The following is a 21,786-nucleotide window of genomic DNA, read 5'->3' as shown; positions in this document are numbered from 1 at the left end:
AGTTGGTGGAATATGTGTTCGCAAGGCAAAATAGTTAACAAGTAATTACCGTGTGAACAAGTAATTAACCAGATATAGGACTCACTCTCATTACAAACCAAATTTTATTAATATATAGGCTAAATTGCACTTTTGGCCCCCTAAGTTTCAGAAACTTGCAATTTTGGCCCCTTATGTTTCAAAATAGCACTTTTGGCCCCCTAAATTTCAAAAAGTTGCGATTTTGACCCCTTATGTTTTAAAATAGCATTTTTGGCCCCCTAAGTTTCAGAAAGTTGCAATTTTGACCCCTATGTTTCAAAATAGCACTTTTGACCCCCTATCTTTACCCTTTTTGCAAAAAGTTAATTTTGACCAAGTCAAAATTGATGTGGCATAATAATATATAAACATGTTAAGCATAAACTGCAGAGGCAAAATAACGTAATTAAAATGACATAACAAGTCAAACTTATTACATATAAGAAATTACATTCAAAATAGAAGTTCGAGACACTTTTCTAAATCAAAATGACATAACAAATCAAGTCATTACATATAAGAAGTCATTACATAATCAAAATGACATAATAAAAAGCACGAAGGGTTTCCAATTTCCATTGTTTCCTATTTTTGGATTTGGGATTAGGTTATTTTTTTTACGTATAGTGAGAAATCCTTTTGAATAAACGTCACGAAGGATTAGGTTAATTCTTTAGGATTTGAGATTATATGTGTGTTAGTGAAAAAATAAATTTAAAGCCCGTGACTTCTTCCTTTTATTTTTTTATTATTTTAGTTTTTTTAATTATAAGATGACAAAAAAATGCTGACGTGGCAGCTGAGTCACTTAAGTGACTTGCCACATCAACTTTGACTCGATCAAAATTGACCTTTTGCAAAAGGGGTAAAGATAAGGGGTCAAAAGTGCTATTTTGAAACATAGGTGGCGAAAATCGCAACTACTGAAACTTAGGGGGCCAAAATTGCTATTTTGAAACATAGGGGGACAAAATCGCAACTTTCTGAAACTTAAGGGGCTAGAAGTGCTATTTTGAAACATAAAAGGCCAAAATTGCAAGTTTCTGAAACTTAGGGGGCCAAAAGTGCAATTTAACCTAATATATACTCTATTCGCCTTATAAAAAATATCTTATTTGAATATTTCAAAGTTTTTAAGAAAATGATTGTTGTGTTGATTTTAATAAAAGTAAATCTTATTAAAATTTAGTCCAGACTTGTACCTTTTGGAAATTCGGGTTGTGCCAATTTTGGAGGTCATATCCACAATGATATTAGCGAATGGATCGTGTGATCATGCCTCTAACCATTTGTCAAAGTTTTATGCTATCCTCAAAGTGCTCCAATTGACTTGAGACTTAGGATACAATACCATTACCTTGGAATATGATTTCATATCAGCTATTGATCTTATCTTTGAAGATAACAATAATTTTCACCCTCACGCAATTGTTCTTAGTCAGGTTCGTATCTTTCGAACGCGTGATTGATCTTGATCATTCTCTCATACTCTTAAGAGAAGTAAATTAATGTGTTGATTGGTTGGCTAAATACAGTGCTCAATTACACTTTAATCTTAAGTTGTGGGCTTATCTCCCTCCGCAAATAGTGCATGGCTGCTTGCGGATGCATCAGGTGTCTTGAAGTGGCATCCTTGTTAGTTGTTTTATTGTTGTTTTATTTTCCCCTTAATTAAAAAAATGCACTTGGAAAACTCTAGACTGCAGCTAACTGCACTCGTCCTAATAGTTTCTTTAATTAATTTTTACCTTAATTACCTATTTTCCCTTAACTTGTTTTAAAAGATAGCTTCTCATAAATACTATGATTTTAGAAAATCAACCATGGATTTGCCATGTTCTATATCATTCTACTCAAATTCAATCGACCATAGTTCATGTCCTATATATTAAAACTTTAAGTATCTCTATGGTCCTTTAACTTGTTTTAAAATTTAAGTTTGCTTTCATAATTTTAAAATAGTTCAATTTTGTTCATTACTCTATGTGCGACCTAATGCAACAAAAAAATATTCAATTAAGGAGGAGTGTTGAGAACAATGCCTAAATATCCTTTTGCAGATTTTAAATTTAAATATAGTCAAGAAGGAGTGTTGAGAATAATGGGAAGATTGGCGAGCTCTGAATGAACTTAAACCTATGGATCAGTAGCAGCAGCAGCAGCTTACAACAGCTCAGCAGTGGCAGCCTCCATCACAAGGTTGGTTAAAATGTAATGTAGACACTAGTTTCTACAACATCGAAGACGCGTGTGGATGGGGTTGGTACATCCGTGGATGTAGCGACCATTATATCCTTGTTGGTTCTGATATCATACATGAAAAGCTCATTACAATTGAAGGGGAGGCTCCGACTATCAAGAAGGCGATGTGTAAAGCAATTCAAAGAGGCTTCTCCTATGTTACCTTTGAAAGTAATTCAAAAGTAGTTGTTGATGCAATTCTAGCTAGAAGTGTTGGAGTATCCGAATTTAGTACTTCAATTGCCAGCATCAAAAAAATTGCCAGCATCAAGTCTATGTTACTACTGTATCTCAACTTTAAGGTAAAGTTTGTGAAACAACCGGCAAATAGTGTTGTTCAAATAGTGTTGTTCACAACATTTTGATTGATGAAATTCATCGAGTTTATTATTGTAAAAAAAAAAAACAAAAATAAAACCTATTTCTTCTAATGCTAGCTTCAAATTGATCTCAAAACCTCAAATACAAAGTGCACTTAAATCACATAAATTAAATTAAAAAAATAAAATCCAAAACATATCAGATCTATGCATTTCCAATCATCAAAACATAAAACCTTAAACTTTATTTCAATACATTCGATTCATAGGTAACAGTTAACAACAATAACTTACAATAATGCAGTTTCTTTCTTCTAAGAAAAAAAAAACACTAAAAAAAAAAACCAGATCTAAGAAACCGAATTAACCGGTATAGATATGAACCTTAAGAGCCAAGAGAATAACAGCATAAAGTCCAAAGAAAATGAGTGTATGAATGAAAATAGCTTTTCCATTTGTCTTCATACCACCAAATTCAAGCTGTTTTCCATTACCTGGAAAAGAAAACAACAACCCTGGTTGAAGAAACACAAACAACACAACTCCAATTACAACTGGTGCCCAATCAGTCATTTTTGTCTGTAAAAAAAAGGTAGATCTTTATGACCCAGATGATAAAAATTGTGACTTTCGGTGAAGAAAGTGGTAAAGGTTGAAGCTTTATCGAAATGAGTGAGTGAAGGAACCGAAAGAGGTGTTTATTGGAAAATTGAAAGTGATGTTTTGAAATTTTGGAACAATTTGGAAGCACAAGAAAAAGTGTTGCAGGAAATAGTGTGAGGCTTTGTTTTGTTGAGGGTGGGGTTTTGGTTCTCTGTGGGCGATACTAGGATATGAATTGGTAGTAGTACTTTTTTATTTTACTTGCGTCAGGATTAACTGATTATGATTCTATTCTATCTCTATGGTTTGAGTTTGATTTAGTGGGGCAGTAGAAAATGTGATGCAATTGGTAAATTTTATCTCTATGCTAGTATATTTACGGGTTTGGATTTAACACAGTTACTACGTTAATATAGTAATTATTTTTCACCGTTCGATTAAAATGAACTGTTTGGATTAAATAATTATAAGATTTGACTCTTTGTACATAAATCTGTCTTATATAAAAAAAATTTGCCCAAAATCTTTTACTCCATGTGACTTTATGAAGTAATTGCAATAGTAGATCCAGATTCTATATTCACTCATGTAAACAGTAAAAAATTCTAATTTACCTTCTCGTCATTTGACTTCACCTTACAAATATTTTTCAGTATGCAGGTTTTTTTTTTTGGACTTGAACAAATTTTTAGAAAATTTGAACTAAGTTTTTTAAACGATAATTTGGGTTTATAAGTCATCTAATTCAAAAAATCTGAATGGCTTAACCACCATAGGTCGGAAGCAAATATCAACAAAGCTAATAAAAGGTACAAACATTAACCATCAAGAGTACACAACACTCAAGACATAAGCAAATAAGTGAAAGTTCAGAAGGTCTGAATGGTTACAAAGTGAAGCAACAATATCCAAGTTTTGCCAAAGGTGATCACTTAGCATATGAGAGGACCAATAATTTAACTAAAAAAGAGAAAAGAAACATGGTTATATACAATGGTTTCAACACCAAAATACCTTCAACACCCACTTTTTCACTCCACATCATTTTCTCTTTCTTCCACCTAATCATTCAACACACATTCAATTTTTACCCTCTCCAATGATTTTTCTATTCAACACCCTACCCCACCACTTTCTCTACCCCACCACTTTCTATTTTATATTCTTATTTAAATTTTAATTTTTGTTTTTATGATTAAATAAAATTATAATTATCGATTAAAATTAAATTAAAATAATACACTTAACAAAATTTATTTAAATATTTTTTTTTATTTTCTTAATTTAAAATGCAATACATCACACAAATAACGTAATTAGTACGATACAAATTAACTTAAAATGCAATACAACACACAAGTTACGTAATTAATACGATGCAAATTAACTTAAAATACGAAACAACACACAAATAACGTATAGAAGAATTGTTGGAATTTATTTCACTAAAAAAAGATTAAAACTTCAAAAGAAAGACTAATTAGAAAGATAATAATAGATTAAGATAGTGAAAAATTTGGTTTTTTTTTTCTGTGTCCAAATGAAATGAACCAAGTCTCTATCTGTAGAGAAAAAAAAATCACGAATTTTGGTAAAAAAATAAAAAATTAATTTGCAATGAGATAATTGAGTTCAAAGGATAAAAATCATAAAAATCCACCGGACCAATCAGCAGCAGCCACGTCGCTGCCTTTTATCCAAAGCAGCTTCTCTCTCCGCGTTGAAGAAGAAGCCACGCGTGCTGTCTGCGCGTGTTGCACACGCGCCTGTCTGGCCGAATCATGAAGCGCCAGCTGTCCCCCGTGGCAGCATTCAACACAGTTGAATATCTTCATCACCTCTTTCATCCACATCAGTTTAAACACTTCCCTTGCAATGGTTTCAACACTTCCCTTGCTGTTGAAATACACATTCAACACACCATTGTAACTAGTCTTAATGGTTAGAGAGTGAAGCAACAATACCAATGTTATGCTTAAGATGAAATAGCACATCAGAAAATCAGGCTCCCATGTTAAGAAACATGAAATTCATCGAAATATAGGGAAAAAAACTTAAGAATAAATTGTATTAATGAAAGTGAAAATACAAATGAAAAGGATGGTACAAAATGAGTCAACCCTATGTCTTATATACTAACTTAATAAATTCTACTAACGATATTCTCAACACATAATATCTTGATTACCTTGCGTTCCGGTTTGTGTCAAGACTTAATACAAACGACCTAACTATCATGAATTCAATCCAATACAACATCACTGACAACGAACCCAAAGTCACTTACGAAGTACACCAAAAGTTTCGTACTCCTGTTAGAGTGGATTTGTCCCTCCATCTCTTCAGGACCATTAGCTTGATCTCAATGGCTCCCACATTCCTCATCAGATATCACAGAGGCAGTTACAACATGCCTCTTCTATTTAAGCTCGAACACGGTTCACGCCAAAATATGATTCAATCACTTTTCAGTTTCACTTCACCTTGATATCACACTAATTTGAGCGTTAGAGTATTAATCAGTTTTACAAGTACATTCGCTACTATAACTCACCACTTCAAGAATCAATAATCGTCATAGCCGTCTCAAACCTTACCATCGAAAAAAACACATTCTATTTAAGCTCCAAATAATGTACTCCCTCCGGTCCTTATTATAAGGAACACTTTGGGAAAAAAATTTGGTCCTTTTTATAAGAAACTTTGACCAATTTTCAAATGTTCTAAATGTTCAATTTCACTTATGCCCTTATTTATTATGAAAGAGAATTTAAAAATAAGTAAGTTAGTTGAATAAAAAGTAATTAAATAAGGGTAAACATGGAATAAATTTAAATTTATAAGAGTATTAAATGAAAATAACTATGTTAAATGTGTTTCCTTGGTCTGTGTGATTTTTTCAAAGTGTTCCTTATAAAAAGGACCGGAGGGAGTATGAAACAATAGCACGTTGTCAACCTAAATGTCCCATTCATTATAACATAAAGGGGGCCAATGATGTGAGTTTTATTGGCTACTAAAAGCACAATGATAAGTATCATCAACCATATCTTCCGGTATTTGTTTACACTATAATTTAATACAAGTGCTGTTCTTAATTTATTAATTAATTGTAGCCACTCACAAAAGTTAGCTCTTTGATGGATTGACTATACAAAAGAAAACGATGCTTTTCTAATCCAAAGAAGACCACATATAGACCCCGGATAAAAAGGAGAACATATGTTAAAGTGAATGAATTATTGATAAAATTTTATGCTAACTTTATAAGATTCCAATTCCCTTTCTTTAGGGATAGAATTAGCTAGAAACACAACATTAATATTTAATACTCATAGGTACATTTGATAGTGTTTTCTTAGCATTTCTTCTACATTCTACATGCTATTGTTTCTTCTTTTTTCATTAAAACTTTGGGATTAATATACAATGAATGATTGGGCTCCTCCTCTCATAGCTGCAGCTCTATTTTGGCTATTATCACCAGGAATGATTTTTCAGCTTCCAGGAAAGAATTCACCATTGGAGTTTATGAACATGAAGACAACTATTGCATCAATTTTTGTACATGCTGTTATTTATGGTTTGCTTCTCATGTTGTTCTTTGTTGTTCTTAATTTCCATCTTTATATCACTTGAAGTACTAGATCAAATGATAATAATAATATTATACTACTATGTTACTTTTGATTTTTCTCTTAATTTTAATTAGTCTTCTTGTTCTTAGCTCTTAAATTTAATTTCACGAGTAATTTGATAGCTGTTTATTCTTAGAAAGTGTTATATATGTAAAGAATTTCATGTTTTCTAGTAAATTTCAAGGAAAAGGATTGATCCATCAGAAGAGTTTATACAAAATCAAATCTAATAGAGAAATCTTCATGTAATTTTATTTTAATTTTATTAATACTATGATACAGTAATGACTAAATTGCATTTTTGGCTTTCTAACTTTTGCATATTTGTGATTTTAACCCTTTAATTTTTATAATAACATTTTTCATTCCTCTTGACTTTAGTTCATTTTGCAAAAAATAGGTTCCACTAATTTTGACCGAGACAACGCATATGTTACCACATGTGCTACGTGATCAAAATCATTGGAGGTCAACCTTTTGAAAAAGGAAATAAAGTTAAAAGGTGAAAAATACTATTATGAACATTAACGATCAAAATCGAAAGTTTGTGAAAGTCATGAAATAAAAAGTATAATTTAGCCAATAACTAATTTAACAAGATAGTGGAGATTTTATTTGGCTATGAAGATATAGGTTGATTTTTATTTTTTTTTATATGAATATTTTTATCGTAGAAGAAGTGGTAAAGGTCATTGAAACTAACATACTCAACTGCGTGAGTTGGATTTAATCCGGTCTTAGATTGTTGAAATATGGTTTTTTCAAATATTTTAAGTAAGATTTTTGGAACACGACTCTCCAATAGTGTTATTCACAACCTTTTGAAAATTGTTGACTCGAATAATCTTAAGTTTGATCGTAAGATAAATAAAGTTTAATTAAATTAGATTAAATTCTTTGGAATGATTCATCCTAATAGCTCATTATGTCAATTTTAAAATAGAACATATTTAGAACAAATTTATTTAAATGGTATTTTTTTTTACAATGACATAATATTATAATAATACTAGTATGCTTAATTATAATATACTAGTATTATTAACCGTACTATTTTATTGTAAAAAAAAATATCATTTAAATATGTTCTATTTTAAAATTGACATAAACTTTGGCACAAATCTTTTCCTTTTCTTTTTTTAAAAATCTTTTCCGTACAAGTGAAGTGAGGATTTTAGCGGAAATTGTCTAATTATCCCTAATAAAAAAAATTGTCGATAATAAACGTAAGCAGAATAAAAATAATTGCAATTTTTTTATAATCTATATCTATAACATTAATAAAGGGAAAACACTTTTTTTGGTGTAGCCTTTTTTTAAAATACCATAAATACCCTTCCCTTAGTATTTTTTTCACACCATAACTTCCAAAACCAACTTTTTTATTTTTTAAACTTTTTTTAACTTCCAAAACCAACTCTTTTTAACTACCAAACCATCCATTTATTCCATTCATTTTATTTACACATCTTCATTCTTCATATTTTTCTTCAAGATTATTAAAAATGATATGTCTACGTGCCCACTATTCGGAGAGGTTAGGGCGATGTTGGCAAATGATGAAAGACATATATGCACATGAAAGTTAATGCAAAAAATGGTGAAATGTTTATCATATGTATATGTCTATATGTATGACAACGACAATTGTAAATTGTGTAAACTTGATTATTAAAAAAAATTACATGAAGTATAACCACCACACCCACATTCGGTTATTCAAAAAGATAAAGGGAGAGAGGAATTGGTTATTTTGTAATGCTCTCATATCTATGAGAGAAATCTCATAATGATAGAAGAAAGGTATGACTTCCAACTCTCATCATGACTAATTGCAAGGACTTTACTATTATTTTTTTTCCCCACTCTCTCATTTCTTCTCTCTGTGTCTTCTTCTATCTTTGGTTTCTCCATATTTGTCTCTCATTTTATTTATTTATTTTTTGTTAATTCAATTCCTTTAAATGGCTAACAAAAGAAATATTTACTTCCACAAGGACATAGAAAATGTCATAATTTTAGACAGAAAAGATGTATGACATTATTTCTTTTTCTTTGTGATATTGTTGTTCTAATTCAATCATTTTCTTCATTAGAGTAAATTTCAAATTTAAATCTTCCACCATACTATTTCTAAACTTTCATATTTATATATGTCTATGAGTAATGCTTATATTTATATGGGGTATACATTGGAATGGTGGGAAGAGAAATTGAAAATTATATTAAAATATAATTAGATATTTCAATTATAATGCAATCATTTCATTCATTTTTTTACTTTTAATTATAAAGAATTCATTATATTGAACTATTCATTTGTTTTTCTCAACATTGTTATTTTGTTTTTCTTACCATAACTTTTCTTTCTTTTGCAAAAAATAAAAATCAGTAGTGTTCTTTTTATTCAAATTCTTTTCATTGAATTTTGATTTGAATCTTGATGTAAACGTATTTGGGATGACCTTTTTATTTTACTTTAAATGTTTTGGTGTGAACAATTTTTTTTCTCCCGAATTTAAAGTTTGAGAGTTGAGTATGTGGTATCAAACATTAAAATTTATATTAGATTACTATTGGTTAAGTTTTCATTTTTAATTTTCATGTTGAATTGATTGACATGTGTATATTTTTTTCTTTAGTCAAACCTGACAGAACGTTAACTTCTTTTGATATTATAAAAGGAAATTTTGAGACTAATGGTGCATGAAAAACAAAGGTAATTAACTACCATAAAAGAGATGACTCATGAGAGACAATTGAAGGGGTTGGAATGGAGACGACGGGTGGAGGCAACAAATACAAAGATATAGACAAAGAGCGAGAGTGGAAGATAAAAAAGTAGTCTTCTATAATGATGTGAAAGATGTACATGTTTTTCTTTGTATTTTTCGATTGGTTTAATGAGTTTCTTATGTTGTCTTATTGTTTGTCTTTCTTTTAGAACTACTCAATTTTTAGTTACTTTTCCTATTCAATAAAAAAAAATTTGATTTTTTTTTTTGTTGAGTAAATCTAATGTTCAAAAAGTATAATATTTCTTGATTTCATAAAGTTTATCATGCATAGGAGGAATTTTTTTAGGTTGTGTACGTGAAAGTCGATTACTTGATAAAATGTTAGCCCTTTCCTTTTAAATATTTTAACAATCCACTTTGGAATAATTTATCAAATCAATACTATAGGTTGTTGTTTTCTTTAAATATAAATTCAATAGGAAATTGCAGTCTCAAATCACTCACAATGAAGATGGTGAAGAAAATAATGGCGTGAACAAACAAATATTATGAGTAGCCATGAGCATATTTTAAATTAACATGTGCATTTTTTTATAGGGTCAAACAAGTGCATTTTCTTAGTAGTATATTATTTGTAATTTTTTGCCTTTATGACGTGTTAAATCATTCCTTTATGTCATGGTTGGATGAAAAATATAAGATTATTCATCTCTTGAATTACCTCATGATTAAAGTTGTATATAAGAATATCAAGTCCTTACATTTTAGTGATGTTTTGTTAACTCTTGATTGAATTTATGTTAAACCTTCATGTTAAGCAGCATTGTCGATGACAAAAGAAAAGGAGTAAATGTGAACGTTTGTTTTTGTATGATGCAATTTTATATCCAAAGTTTCATTCAAGTATGGATCATAATGTGAATGTTTGTCTTCACAAATTAATGTATGATCATGGGATCAACAAACATATACGTGGAGCAAGTGCTTTCTATTGGAGTATTTGGGAAAAAGAATAAAATTTTTGTTTTCTTTTCTCTTTCAATTTATGCTACAATGTTTATGTTTTTCAAGTGGTTTAATAGTTTCTTCTTTGGTTTCTATTGCTAACATGTTTGTTTTTTAAGTTTTTTGTATTACTTATGGTGCTGAATTTTTTTTGTCTTATTTCTACTACAATGTGTGTATTTTTCAAATGATTTTTTTCCACACATAATAGTCAAATATATACACGTTAGCAGAATAAAAAATACCGATCACACAAACGGGCACGGAACGTGCCCGTTTGGCCACTAGTAAATAAATAATTGCAATTTTCATTGTATAATTAATTATCAACAAAATCACAAATAAATTTTGTTAAATAAACAAATATATATAATATTAAAAAAATAAAATTTCCAAGAACTTAGCTTAGTGGTAGGGAAATCACATTATATATGCAGAAGTCATGAGTTCGAACTCCAAATCTATGTTGGATTGCAATTTTTTTTTGTTTTTGATATAGTTTGGATTGCAATTTTTAAAACTGATTATTCTTTTAAAAATTATAAATCAAAAAAAAAAAAAAAATCAAAAAGCAAGCACTTTTGTAATATTTTTTTTTTTAATATATAATATATAAGATTGTAAAATTTTGTTCTTAAAACTAATGTATAAAAGGATAGTAATTGTTTTCAAAAACTAAAAAGTAAACAACAAAAAATCCCCGTCTTTTGGTAAAAAAAGATAGAAAAAGGGAAAAATTTGGTAACTCTAATATATTAGGATTAGGATATGAAAAGACGGGAACAGAACAGAAGAGACTCAAAAACGGAATCCTAATTCTATAGTCTTTATATATTCTGCTTCGTTTCCATAAATCCTCATATTTACTTTTCTTCACAAAGAAAGAAAAACAAAACAACCCTTGTCTTTTGCAATCAAAGGTACGTAAAACTCTTGTTATGTTACTTCTTTTTTCATGAGATATTGTCCGCTTTGTGTGTTGTGTTAGTCCACACGGTTTCATCTTTTGTTAAAAGATTCTTCGTTGGATTGAACCGTGTGTATTGTTTATATATAAACTATTTTTAGCCTTAGATTTACAAGCAATGTCACACTTTTAGGTGTACTATTATGCATGCAATGTTTTTGTTTGTGTTGAAATTTTATGACTTGTGCCTATAAAGCAAAACAGATTATTGACACAATGGGCTATTAGTTTTTTTTTCCTACTTTTTTTTTACAGAGGTACAATGACTATTACTTAAGTAGGGTTTTCGCCTGATTAATGATTTACCTAATCTAGGTCGTAGGGATATAAGGTTGACTTGGTTGCTGATGTAAAAGAATTAAGAGTCAATGAAACACCGACACTCTTTGGGTTAGGCTTGTCACAGTGTTGGACACCCTTCCGACAATACACTGAAATTATGATTAAGTTCAATTATGTCATTTTCTCAAATTATGATCGATGTCAACATGTTATAGTGTCCATTATGTCTGTGTTTATGTTTGTGCTTCATAATAAAGTGTAATGTGATAAAGATGGTATCGGCCTATCGAGTTAATTTGAATTTCAAAAGTTAGCAAATACTAACAAAGTAACATCATACTAACATTAACTATTAAAATAAAATCTAGCTTATGTTTTTATATTTTTTGTTCACAAATATATGATTCTCTAGTCAAATTGGTATTTTTATGTATTATTTTTTGTAATGTAGGTATAAATGAATCCAGAAAATTTTACTCACAAAACAAGCGAAACATTTGCTGGTGCGCGTAAGCTAGCAATATGTTCAGGACATGCTCAGCTGACTCCCATACACATTGCATCAACTCTAATTTCTGATCCTAATGGTATATTTTTCCAAGCGATTTCCAATGTTGGTGGTGAAGAATCTGCGCATTCCGTGGAAAGAGTTTTAAAACAAGCATTGAAGATATTGCCCAGTCAATATCCTCCACCAACTGATGTACATGTACCATTAAGCTTTCCCCTTAACACACTAATTATAAGAGCACAGGTGGAAGCACTGAAGTCGGGCAGTGACACTCGTTTAGCTCTTGATAAATTGATATTGGGAATTCTTGATGATTCTCAAATTTCAGACTTGTTGAAAGAAGCTGGTTTGGCTACTTCTATGGTTAAATTAGAGGTTGAAAAGCTTCGTGGTACAGATGGGAAAAAATATGGTTGTGGTTTTGATGACAGGAATTTTAAAGCATTGATAACTTATGGTAGAGATTTGGTTGAACAAGCAGGGAAACTTGATCCTGTTATTGGACGCGATGAAGAGATAAGAAGGGTTGTGAGGATTTTGTCGCGAAGGACTAAGAATAATCCTGTTGTTATAGGTGAGCCGGGAGTTGGTAAAACGGCCATTGTTGAAGGATTGGCTCAGAGAATAGTTAGAGGAGATGTTCCTAGCAATCTTGCTGATGTTAGCTTAATTGCTTTAGATATGGGAGCATTAGTTGCAGGTACTAAGTATAGGGGACAATTCGAAGAAAGGTTGAAGGCGGTTTTGAAAGAAGTGGAAGATGCTGATGGGAAGGTTATTGTTTTCATCGATGAAATTCATCTTGTTCTCGGTGCTGGTCAATGTTCAGGATCAATGGATGCTGCTAATCTTTTCAAACCTATGCTTGCTCGTGGAACCCTTAGATGCATCGGTGCTACGACACTTGATGAATATAGGAAATATGTTGAAAAGGATGCAGCATTTGAAAGAAGGTTTCAACAGGTTTATGTTTCTGAACCTAGTGTGCCCGATACGATTAGTATTCTTCGTGGACTAAAAGAGAAATACGAAGGTCATCATGGTGTTAGAATTCAAGACCGTGCAATTGTTGTTGCAGCTCAGTTGTCTAGTCGGTACATAACCGGTAATGTTTGCTCTCTTGATGTTAATTATTTATGTATCGAATGTGGATGGTTTTGGTTATGATTTTGCAAACATGTTATGTTTACGTTTTTTTTTGTTTTTTGTTTTTTAAGGGCGTCGTCTTCCTGATAAGGCGATTGATTTAGTTGATGAAGCTTGTGCAAATGTTCGAGTTCAGCTCGATAGTCAACCAGAGGAAATTGACAACCTTGAACGAAAGAGAATGCAACTCGAAGTGGAACTTCATGCTTTGGAGAAAGAGGAGGACAAAGCGAGCAAAGCCCATCTTGTAGATGTAAGAGTGGATTTCGAGTTTATAATATCTTAGTTTTAATTTTATTTTGCGTATTTGAGTTACTTGGATGGTTCTAATTTTTTATACGATTTGTAGGTGCGGAAAGAGCTTGATGACTTAAGAGACAAGCTTCAACCTCTGATCATGAAGTATAGAAAAGAGAAAGATAGGATTGATGAGATTCGAAAGCTGAAGCAGAAACGTGAAGAGCTTCTCTTTGCTTTACAGGCGGCTGAGAGGCGATATGATCTAGCAAGAGCTGCAGACCTACGTTACGTTGAAATTGTTGAAGTGGAAAATTCAATAAAAGAGCTTGAAGATAGCACTGACGGGAACAAAGACATGAACTTGATGTTGACAGAAACTGTTGGACCCGACCAAATAGCTGAGGTTGTTAGCCGATGGACTGGTATACCGGTAACTCGTCTAGGCACAAATGAGAAAAAAAGGTTGGTTGGAATTGGTGACAGATTGCACAATAGAGTTGTCGGACAAGACAAAGCAGTTAAGGCTGTTGCTGACGCTGTATTGAGATCGAGAGCTGGATTAGGAAGACCTCAACAACCAACTGGATCCTTTCTATTCCTCGGTCCAACTGGTGTCGGTAAAACAGAACTTGCTAAGGCTCTTGCTGAACAACTCTTTGATGATGAAAATCTGTTGGTTAGAATTGACATGTCTGAATACATGGAACAACACTCGGTATCACGACTGATTGGTGCACCACCAGGGTAAGATATCGTATTAGCAGCTCCATTTGATTATAGTAAATATGCGAGACTAAGTTATTGTGAGTTAAATTTTCAGGTATATCGGACATGATGAAGGTGGACAATTAACCGAAGCTGTAAGGAGAAGGCCTTACAGTGTGATACTTTTCGATGAAGTGGAGAAAGCCCATAAATCTGTATTCAACACTCTACTTCAAGTCTTGGATGATGGGAGATTAACCGATGGACATGGAAGAACTGTGGATTTTAGGAACACGGTCATTATCATGACATCAAACCTTGGTGCCGAGCATCTCCTAAGTGGACTTTCAGGGAAATGTACCATGCAAGTTTCTCACGATCGAGTAATGCAAGAAGTAAAAATGCATTTCAGGCCAGAGTTGTTGAATCGGCTTGATGAAGTTGTTGTATTCGATCCTCTTTCTCATGAACAATTGAGGAAGGTTGCAAGGATGCAAATGAAGGATGTCGCTAGTCGTCTTGCTGAGAAAGGAATTGCATTAACAGTTAAAGATGCAGCACTAGATTATATACTTGCTCAAAGCTATGATCCTGTAAGTGTTATTATATCATCAGAATCTAAATCATTTTCTTATAGAAAAAATATGTTGATTATATACTTTTAGTCCTCGTAATTGTTTTTTATTTTAATTTTTCAGTCATTGCAAATATACCATATTTTGTTGTAGTCTTTGCAAAATTTGTTTATTTTGAAATTGGTCCTTATAATATTATTATTTGGAAGGACTAAAATCAAATAGTCTACATATTACCAAGACCAATTCTGAAATGAACATATATTTCACGGATTAAAACAAAAAATCAAGGATCAAAAGAAAAATGTCATATTTGTAGGAAATAAAAGCATATTTCAATAAAAAAAAGTTTAAATTTGATTTTCGTCCCCTGCAATTATAGCATTTTTTGGTTTTAGTACATGTAATTTATTTTTTTGGCTTCGGTCCCTAACCCTGCAAATTAAAAAATTGTTGCTTTTGCTTGTTCAAAAAAATTGTTGCTTTTAGTCTCTGAAATCATATGTGATGCCACCTATGAAGTACAGACACCTCTATGATTAGACGTGTCGCGGTGTCCGACACACATATGACACTTGTACGACATGTGTCGATAGTTCAGTGTCAATCACCCTCTGGTTCTATATAAGAAAAAGTTTACTCAATGTATAATTGATGTATCTAGATTATTATAGTCTAAATACATCAATTTTACGATAAATCTAAAATGTAAATTTTTTATATAGAACCCGAGGGAGTATAATTATAGAGATTAAAATCATATTTAAACCAATAAAGAATGTTACTGACTAACTTTTATTATTGCTGTGTATATAAGGTGTATGGTGCTAGACCAATTAGAAGGTGGCTTGAGAAGAATGTGGTGACAGAGCTGTCTAGGATGCTTATAACGGAAGAAATTGATGAGAATACAACAGTTTACATTGATGCTGGTCCTAATCATTTGGCATACACTGTGGATAAGAATGGAGGGATTGTTAATGGTGAAACTGGAAATGGACTAAAAACTGATCAGTGCTCAAGTGGTAAGGAAAATGATGAAATGGAAGAGTAAAGTTAATTAGTTGTTATTATTTTTCTTTTTTTTGGGATAGAGTTACTTATGTTTAATTTGTGTTCTTCATGAACTTTGGTTTTACAATTCTCATCAATTTTGGAGGGAGTACTTGTTTTTTTTGTGAGTAGTAAGGTTTGATATTTTAAGTGTATGTTGAGTATCATATTTGATAGAAAAATGGATGTTGAACACTGAGAGAATCGATAAACTTAATGTCTTAAGGTTTAATGTGATGATCTTGGACCCCCCCTTACGACCTAACAATAGTATCAGAGCCTATTATTGTACTAAATCATTGTGTCGAAAGTCTTTTTGACCAAAATGTTTAGACGGCGTTTTCCGTAGATGGATCCCAACGACAGTGCAAGTGGATGAAAAAACTTTCGTTTGAGGGGGACCATGTCCATAAAATATGGATTGACTCACATTTAAGGGGAGAGATTGTTGATATTTCAAGTGTGAGTTGAGTCTCACATTAGATAGAAAAATGGACGTTAAACACGTTAAACACTTTATAAGTGAAAAAATCCACAATTTTAATGCCTTGCATAATGGAGAGGATCCTAACTCCACAAGGACAGATGTTAGCAATTTTCAAGAGTTCAGGTTTGTTTGAACTTGTCGATCTTTTGTATCTTTTTTTTATTTTAATGTATCTATTATATTGCAGATGATTCATCGTTGCGCTTAAAAAAGATAAACATCTACACACTACATATAAAAGCATGAAACACCAGGTTCTTAAATCTTGTTGCAACATTGTTCTTCATCTTAAAACAAGACAACAAAAGTAAAAAAAATACACTACAAACATCATAATACAACCAAATCGATTATCCAAAATTAAGTTACACAATATATATTAGAAGAAAAAAAAAAAGAAACTGAATTAGCACCAAACTTTATTAAGAAAAAACTACATTCGTCCCTAATTCCGCCGTTACCAAAATTAGTGACGAACTTTATTTTTTCTTTTCTAAATTTGATCACTAATTCTATTTTTTTTTTCTAATAAACATCTAAAATAAGAAGAAAAAGAAAAATTAATCCTAGAATTCAAACCATACAAAATCAACTTAACATGCAATACATTCTATAATTCAACAATTCATGTTGCAATTGGGCTATTATTAATTAACCAGCATAGATGTGGATTCCAATTGCTAACATGAAGATACAAACAAGAGCAAAATAGAGCATAGCATGAATAAGTATAGATAATCCACTTGTTTGAAAATTTCCAAATTCCACAAACCTTCCTCTACCAGGTATTTGAAATAACAAGCCAGGAGTTAAGAGAATGAAGAGCACCACTGACACAAAAATTGGTCCCCAATCAGCCATTTTTTCCCTCTAAATATTTTTGTTAGGTGTTTCTTATTTCACTATCTATTTAAACTATGGTTGTAAGTACTTTATATAATGATATAAAATGAAAGTTGAAATTAATGGGACATAATAAAAACATAAAAAGGAAATGGGATAGAAAGGAACCAACTTTGAAGAAGAGACAAGTAATTGATGACATGGAAAAAGTGAAACTTATGGTATCAAGATATCTTGGTCGATTAAAGATAAAATTTATACCCATATGCATTGTTTTTAATTAAAAAGAAACTTCCTCCAGATAAGGTACACATAAGATTATGAATAATCATGATAGTGACCACTTGAAGAATAGGAAGGAGTTTAGGGAATGTGAGGCCGGAGTGGAGCACCTCCATTATTTCCACCACCATTTCCTCCACTGAGGAGCGCTCTCTTATGGTGGAGATTGTAACGGCTACAGAGCCCGCCCTTGTCCCGTTATAGCCGTTAAAGGCGTGTTGGTATAGTTATGGATCTCGCGCCCTGGGCAGTTTATCGATAGATTGGGTCTAGACTTAGTCCATGACAAATTTAGATCCTTGTTTGTGTGACTTTTGTATGATTATGACATATGACAGGATTCTAATAAATCAAATAAAGTTTACTTTAAATGGATGACCGTCGACTTACATGACGAATTCTAGATAAACGGATGCTTTTGGGAGCTTTCTTTAATCAAAAGATCAAACACACTTTTTTATTACTTACGAGCTAAACAATCTCATACCATAACCATATTATAAAAAGAAAGAAAAGGCAATCACATATATGATATATCCTAGAGGTCACCAATATTTGATTTTTGAGTGTTCAGAGTTCAAATCAATGAATCATCAATCTTTTATATAATACATAGAAAAATTTGATTGTAGGGGAATAACTCATGTGTGTCAAAAGAATTCTTAGTCATCACCCACTTATGGTTGATACAAGATAGAGGACAAAATTATGAAGAGAGTCTGTGTGAAAGTGGAATAGATGATGGTGTGATGTCCTCTCTTCTGTCACTATTATAAGCAAAAAACTATTTTTAGGTTCGTTGAAAAATTGATGTATTCAGCCTATATTATGAACTAAATACATCAGTTTCCCAATAAACCTAAAAAGTGATTTTTTTGCTTATAATAGTGACCGGAGGGAGTAATTGGACACAATTATAAGCAAAAAACACTTTTTAGATTCATTGAAAAAATAATGTATTCAGCTTATATTATTGATCAGAAACATTACTTTTTCAATGAACCTAAAAAGTAATTTTTGCTTATAATTGTGTCCGGAAGGATTACTTTTACTAATATGCAAGTATGAAGATGTCCGGTGAATATCATAAATCTTATCTCAATTGATCAATTGATAATATATTATTGATATTGTTAGATTGAACGTTTTTACACGGATTCGAAATGGAACATTATAATTTAATTAATTTGTGAATTTCAATGGTTCTTATGATTTTGTCTACAGGCCCCGGTAAAAAAATGTCAATCGGGACATGTTACACAGCGAGACCAAATAAGAGAAGTATACAACTTATTTATTTTTGGGTAAATGGTTGTTTATCCCTTGCAAAATTAGCGAAATTTGATTTACTTTCTACATAAAAAAAAAATCATCTTTACCCCTTGGAATATAAAGATTTTCTCATTTTTTCCCCTGGGTGGACACTGGATATCGGACTGTGCATTTTCGATGACGTGGCATTCATATGTGAAAAAAATTAATTTATTTTTAATTTCGCGTCAGCTAATAATAAATTATTTTTTAATTAAATAAAAAAATTATATTTATTTATTTTTAATAATAAATTTGTGTATATCACATATTTTATATTTAATATAAAATAAATACATCAATTATTCAATTAATTTAAAAATTTATTTATAATCTAAGGCAGATTAAGTATAAGATTCGTTGCTTCTAAAAAAAAGTATAAGATTAGTTGATTAAAAAAAAAAAAAAACTCCTGTATTCAGGGTTTGCATTTCACTATTCTTGACAAATGAAATCTAACTCCTTCTGTTACTTTTTGTGCTGAAAGTATATTCATTTCTGAACGGTGAGATAGGATCATGACCATGTTTGGATTTTTACTTTTGACGTACAAAATTATCGTAACAATCCAATTAAAAAATCAATAAAAATTTGTAAAACGTCGACAGCAGGGTTCGAACCTGCGCGGGCGAAGCCCAACAGATTTCAAGTCTGTCTCCTTAACCACTCGGACATATCGACTATGATGCTTCAATTTAATACGATCGCTATAAATACATCATGACATACTTTATAAGTTATAAAATGAATTGCAGTTCATTTTTTCACATTCAATAATTTATGCGATGGACATAAGTTATAAAATGAAGTGCAGGTAATTTGTTTTGCTTCCCTGGCTCTAGCATCTCTCTTTCGATAAAATTTACGTCATTAAAGTGAGACTGTAGAAAGTTTAGAACAATCTCAATATCTTGGTACACAATATAATTAAAAAGTTTATAAAAAAAAAGGAAAAGACATTCAGATTTATATTAGTTTGTCCATATCATACACGCTAAAAGACTTAATCAATTCCCACAACCAAAGGTCATGGAATTTCTTTCATTATGGCTCTGTTTGGGAAGGCCAATAAGTTAGCTTATAGTTTATAGTTGTTAGGTTATAAGCTAAATGCTCTGTTTAGTAACAGTTTTTTTTTTTTTTAAAAAAGAGCTTATAGCTTATTTTTTTACTACGTGGGCCGGATTGGGTTGGGTTTGACCAAAACCAAAACCCAAACCACATATGGTACTCCGGGTTGGGTTTAGTAAAATAACCACCCGTTATAACATTGGGTCGGGTTGGGTAAATCCACCAATTTCCGGGTTGGGTTGGGTTGGGTTGTGGGTTACCCAAATTATTTTTCTATTTTTTTTATATTAAATATCTAAAAATATTTTTTCATAAAAAATAACTCAATCAATGTATTTTCTTGAAAAATAGGGTAACTTTTTTTCACTATAAAAAATAATCAACCATTTTTTTGTGTAAATCTACTAATTTACGGGTTGGATAGCGTGTTATCCAAATGATTTTTTTGTTTTTTTTAATATCAAATGACTTAACCATGAATCACTATATTTGTTTATGAAAATTATTCAATTTTTTTAAATTTTAAAAAAATAATGCGAAAAATTATCATATTTGTTCATAAAAATTATTCAATCTTTTTGATTTTTGTAAAAAATAGTATAACTCATTTTCAATATAAAAATATTTAATAATCAAATGAAAAAATCTTTAGTATTTTCATAAAAAAAATTCAAGAAACATAGCAATAGTGGGTTAGTGGGTTTTTTTGGTTGGGTCCGGTTTTACCCGAAACCCGACTTTTTTAATGGGTTTTTCATTTTTGAAATCCATATCCACCCACTTGCCCGACCCAACCCACTTTTTTGGGTTGGATTGGGTGGGTTTGACCGGATTGACCGGATTTGCCCAACCCATGTACACCCCTAGCTTATAGCTTATTTTTCAAACGTTTTTTCAAGTAGCTTATGAGCTTATAGCTTATCAGTTTTCTTTCAATTTTACATCTATCATCTTACTTGAAAAAAATTAAATATTAATTAAACATATATTTTTTATGTTATTTCATACTTATAAACTAGTTCAACCGCTAATTTTACCAAACACTACAAATTCAATCAGCTAGCTTATCGGTTATTCACTATTTTTTGTTACCAAACATAGCCTATATGATATTATTGAATTGTTTTCCTTGAAACCATTTGATTTAACACCTTGATTCTTTAGTCTTAAATATTTGATGAAACAAGCAAAACTTATATTTTGATTCCTTCAAAATATATAAACCTTGAAGCCACCAAATTAAGTCTACCTTACAAAGCTCGAACCTTCAAAAATTCCTTTGAACTTCATGTGCAAGAGTCATCACCAATCTTATTCTTCATTAATGGTGGTTATGAAAGATCCTTCAGAATGTCGAATACACAAGTTAACACTTCCTTTTTCGTTGCAAACTCAAGCAAAAAACAAGATTTTGTTGTACCTACAAAATTTGAACTTCAAATGAAGCTTTCCCTTCAAAGTTGAACCAATCCAATTGATAGAAAGTTTTTCGTTTCCTAAGTCATTAGATTTGATCTAATGGTAAGAAATTTATGTAGTATACATGAAATCCTAAGTTTGATTTTCATTGGCTCCATTGTAATATAAAAAAATTCGCTTTCCAAAACATAGAAATTCATCCCTTGAATTTTCTCCTTGCATAGTTATAACCCAATAAAAGCCTGGCAAAAAATGAACACTCTCCTAATAAACAATTCTACCAATTGTTCATCAACCTCACAAACCTAAGCCTTTGATTGATAAAAAT

General features: G+C 31.2%; 3 protein-coding genes and 1 non-coding gene across 5 annotated transcripts; 2 read left to right on the top strand and 2 right to left on the bottom strand.

The window, feature by feature from the left end:
• The first annotated feature begins 6,375 nt into the window (after positions 1-6,375).
• LOC123891404 lies at positions 6,376-6,868 on the top strand. Its single transcript, XM_045941270.1, has 2 exons — positions 6,376-6,539; positions 6,598-6,868. The coding sequence occupies exon 2, from the start codon at positions 6,615-6,617 to the stop codon at positions 6,822-6,824; it is 210 nt and encodes a 69-aa protein (XP_045797226.1). The 5' UTR covers positions 6,376-6,539; positions 6,598-6,614; the 3' UTR covers positions 6,825-6,868.
• Positions 6,869-11,237: 4,369 nt separating this feature from the next.
• Positions 11,238-16,666, top strand: LOC123891403 (chaperone protein ClpB1-like). 2 transcript variants are annotated; one of them, XM_045941268.1, is made up of 6 exons: positions 11,238-11,486; positions 12,267-13,431; positions 13,544-13,725; positions 13,822-14,456; positions 14,533-15,010; positions 15,810-16,666. In XM_045941268.1, exons 2-6 carry the CDS (start codon positions 12,273-12,275, stop codon positions 16,044-16,046), a joined length of 2,691 nt encoding a protein of 896 aa, XP_045797224.1. In that variant the 5' UTR covers positions 11,238-11,486; positions 12,267-12,272; the 3' UTR covers positions 16,047-16,666. The 2 variants fall into 2 exon arrangements, with proteins under 2 accessions (XP_045797224.1, XP_045797225.1); XM_045941269.1 differs by having other exon boundaries at positions 11,238-11,487; positions 12,270-13,431; positions 15,810-16,486.
• Positions 16,667-16,787: 121 nt separating this feature from the next.
• LOC123891405 lies at positions 16,788-17,469 on the bottom strand. Its single transcript, XM_045941271.1, has one exon. It carries the CDS (start codon positions 17,391-17,393, stop codon positions 17,184-17,186), a length of 210 nt encoding a protein of 69 aa, XP_045797227.1. The 5' UTR covers positions 17,394-17,469; the 3' UTR covers positions 16,788-17,183.
• A 2,098-nt stretch (positions 17,470-19,567) lies between these two features.
• TRNAS-UGA lies at positions 19,568-19,649 on the bottom strand. Its single transcript has one exon. It is a non-coding gene; the product is annotated as a tRNA-Ser (tRNA).
• Positions 19,650-21,786: the final 2,137 nt, after the last annotated feature.

The sequence above is a fragment of the Trifolium pratense genome, linkage group LG6 (assembly GCF_020283565.1).
Source record: "Trifolium pratense cultivar HEN17-A07 linkage group LG6, ARS_RC_1.1, whole genome shotgun sequence".
Lineage (NCBI taxonomy): Eukaryota > Viridiplantae > Streptophyta > Magnoliopsida > Fabales > Fabaceae > Trifolium > Trifolium pratense.
Note: the sequence above shows the minus strand (reverse complement) of the source record. Positions and strands in the feature narration are given on the sequence as shown.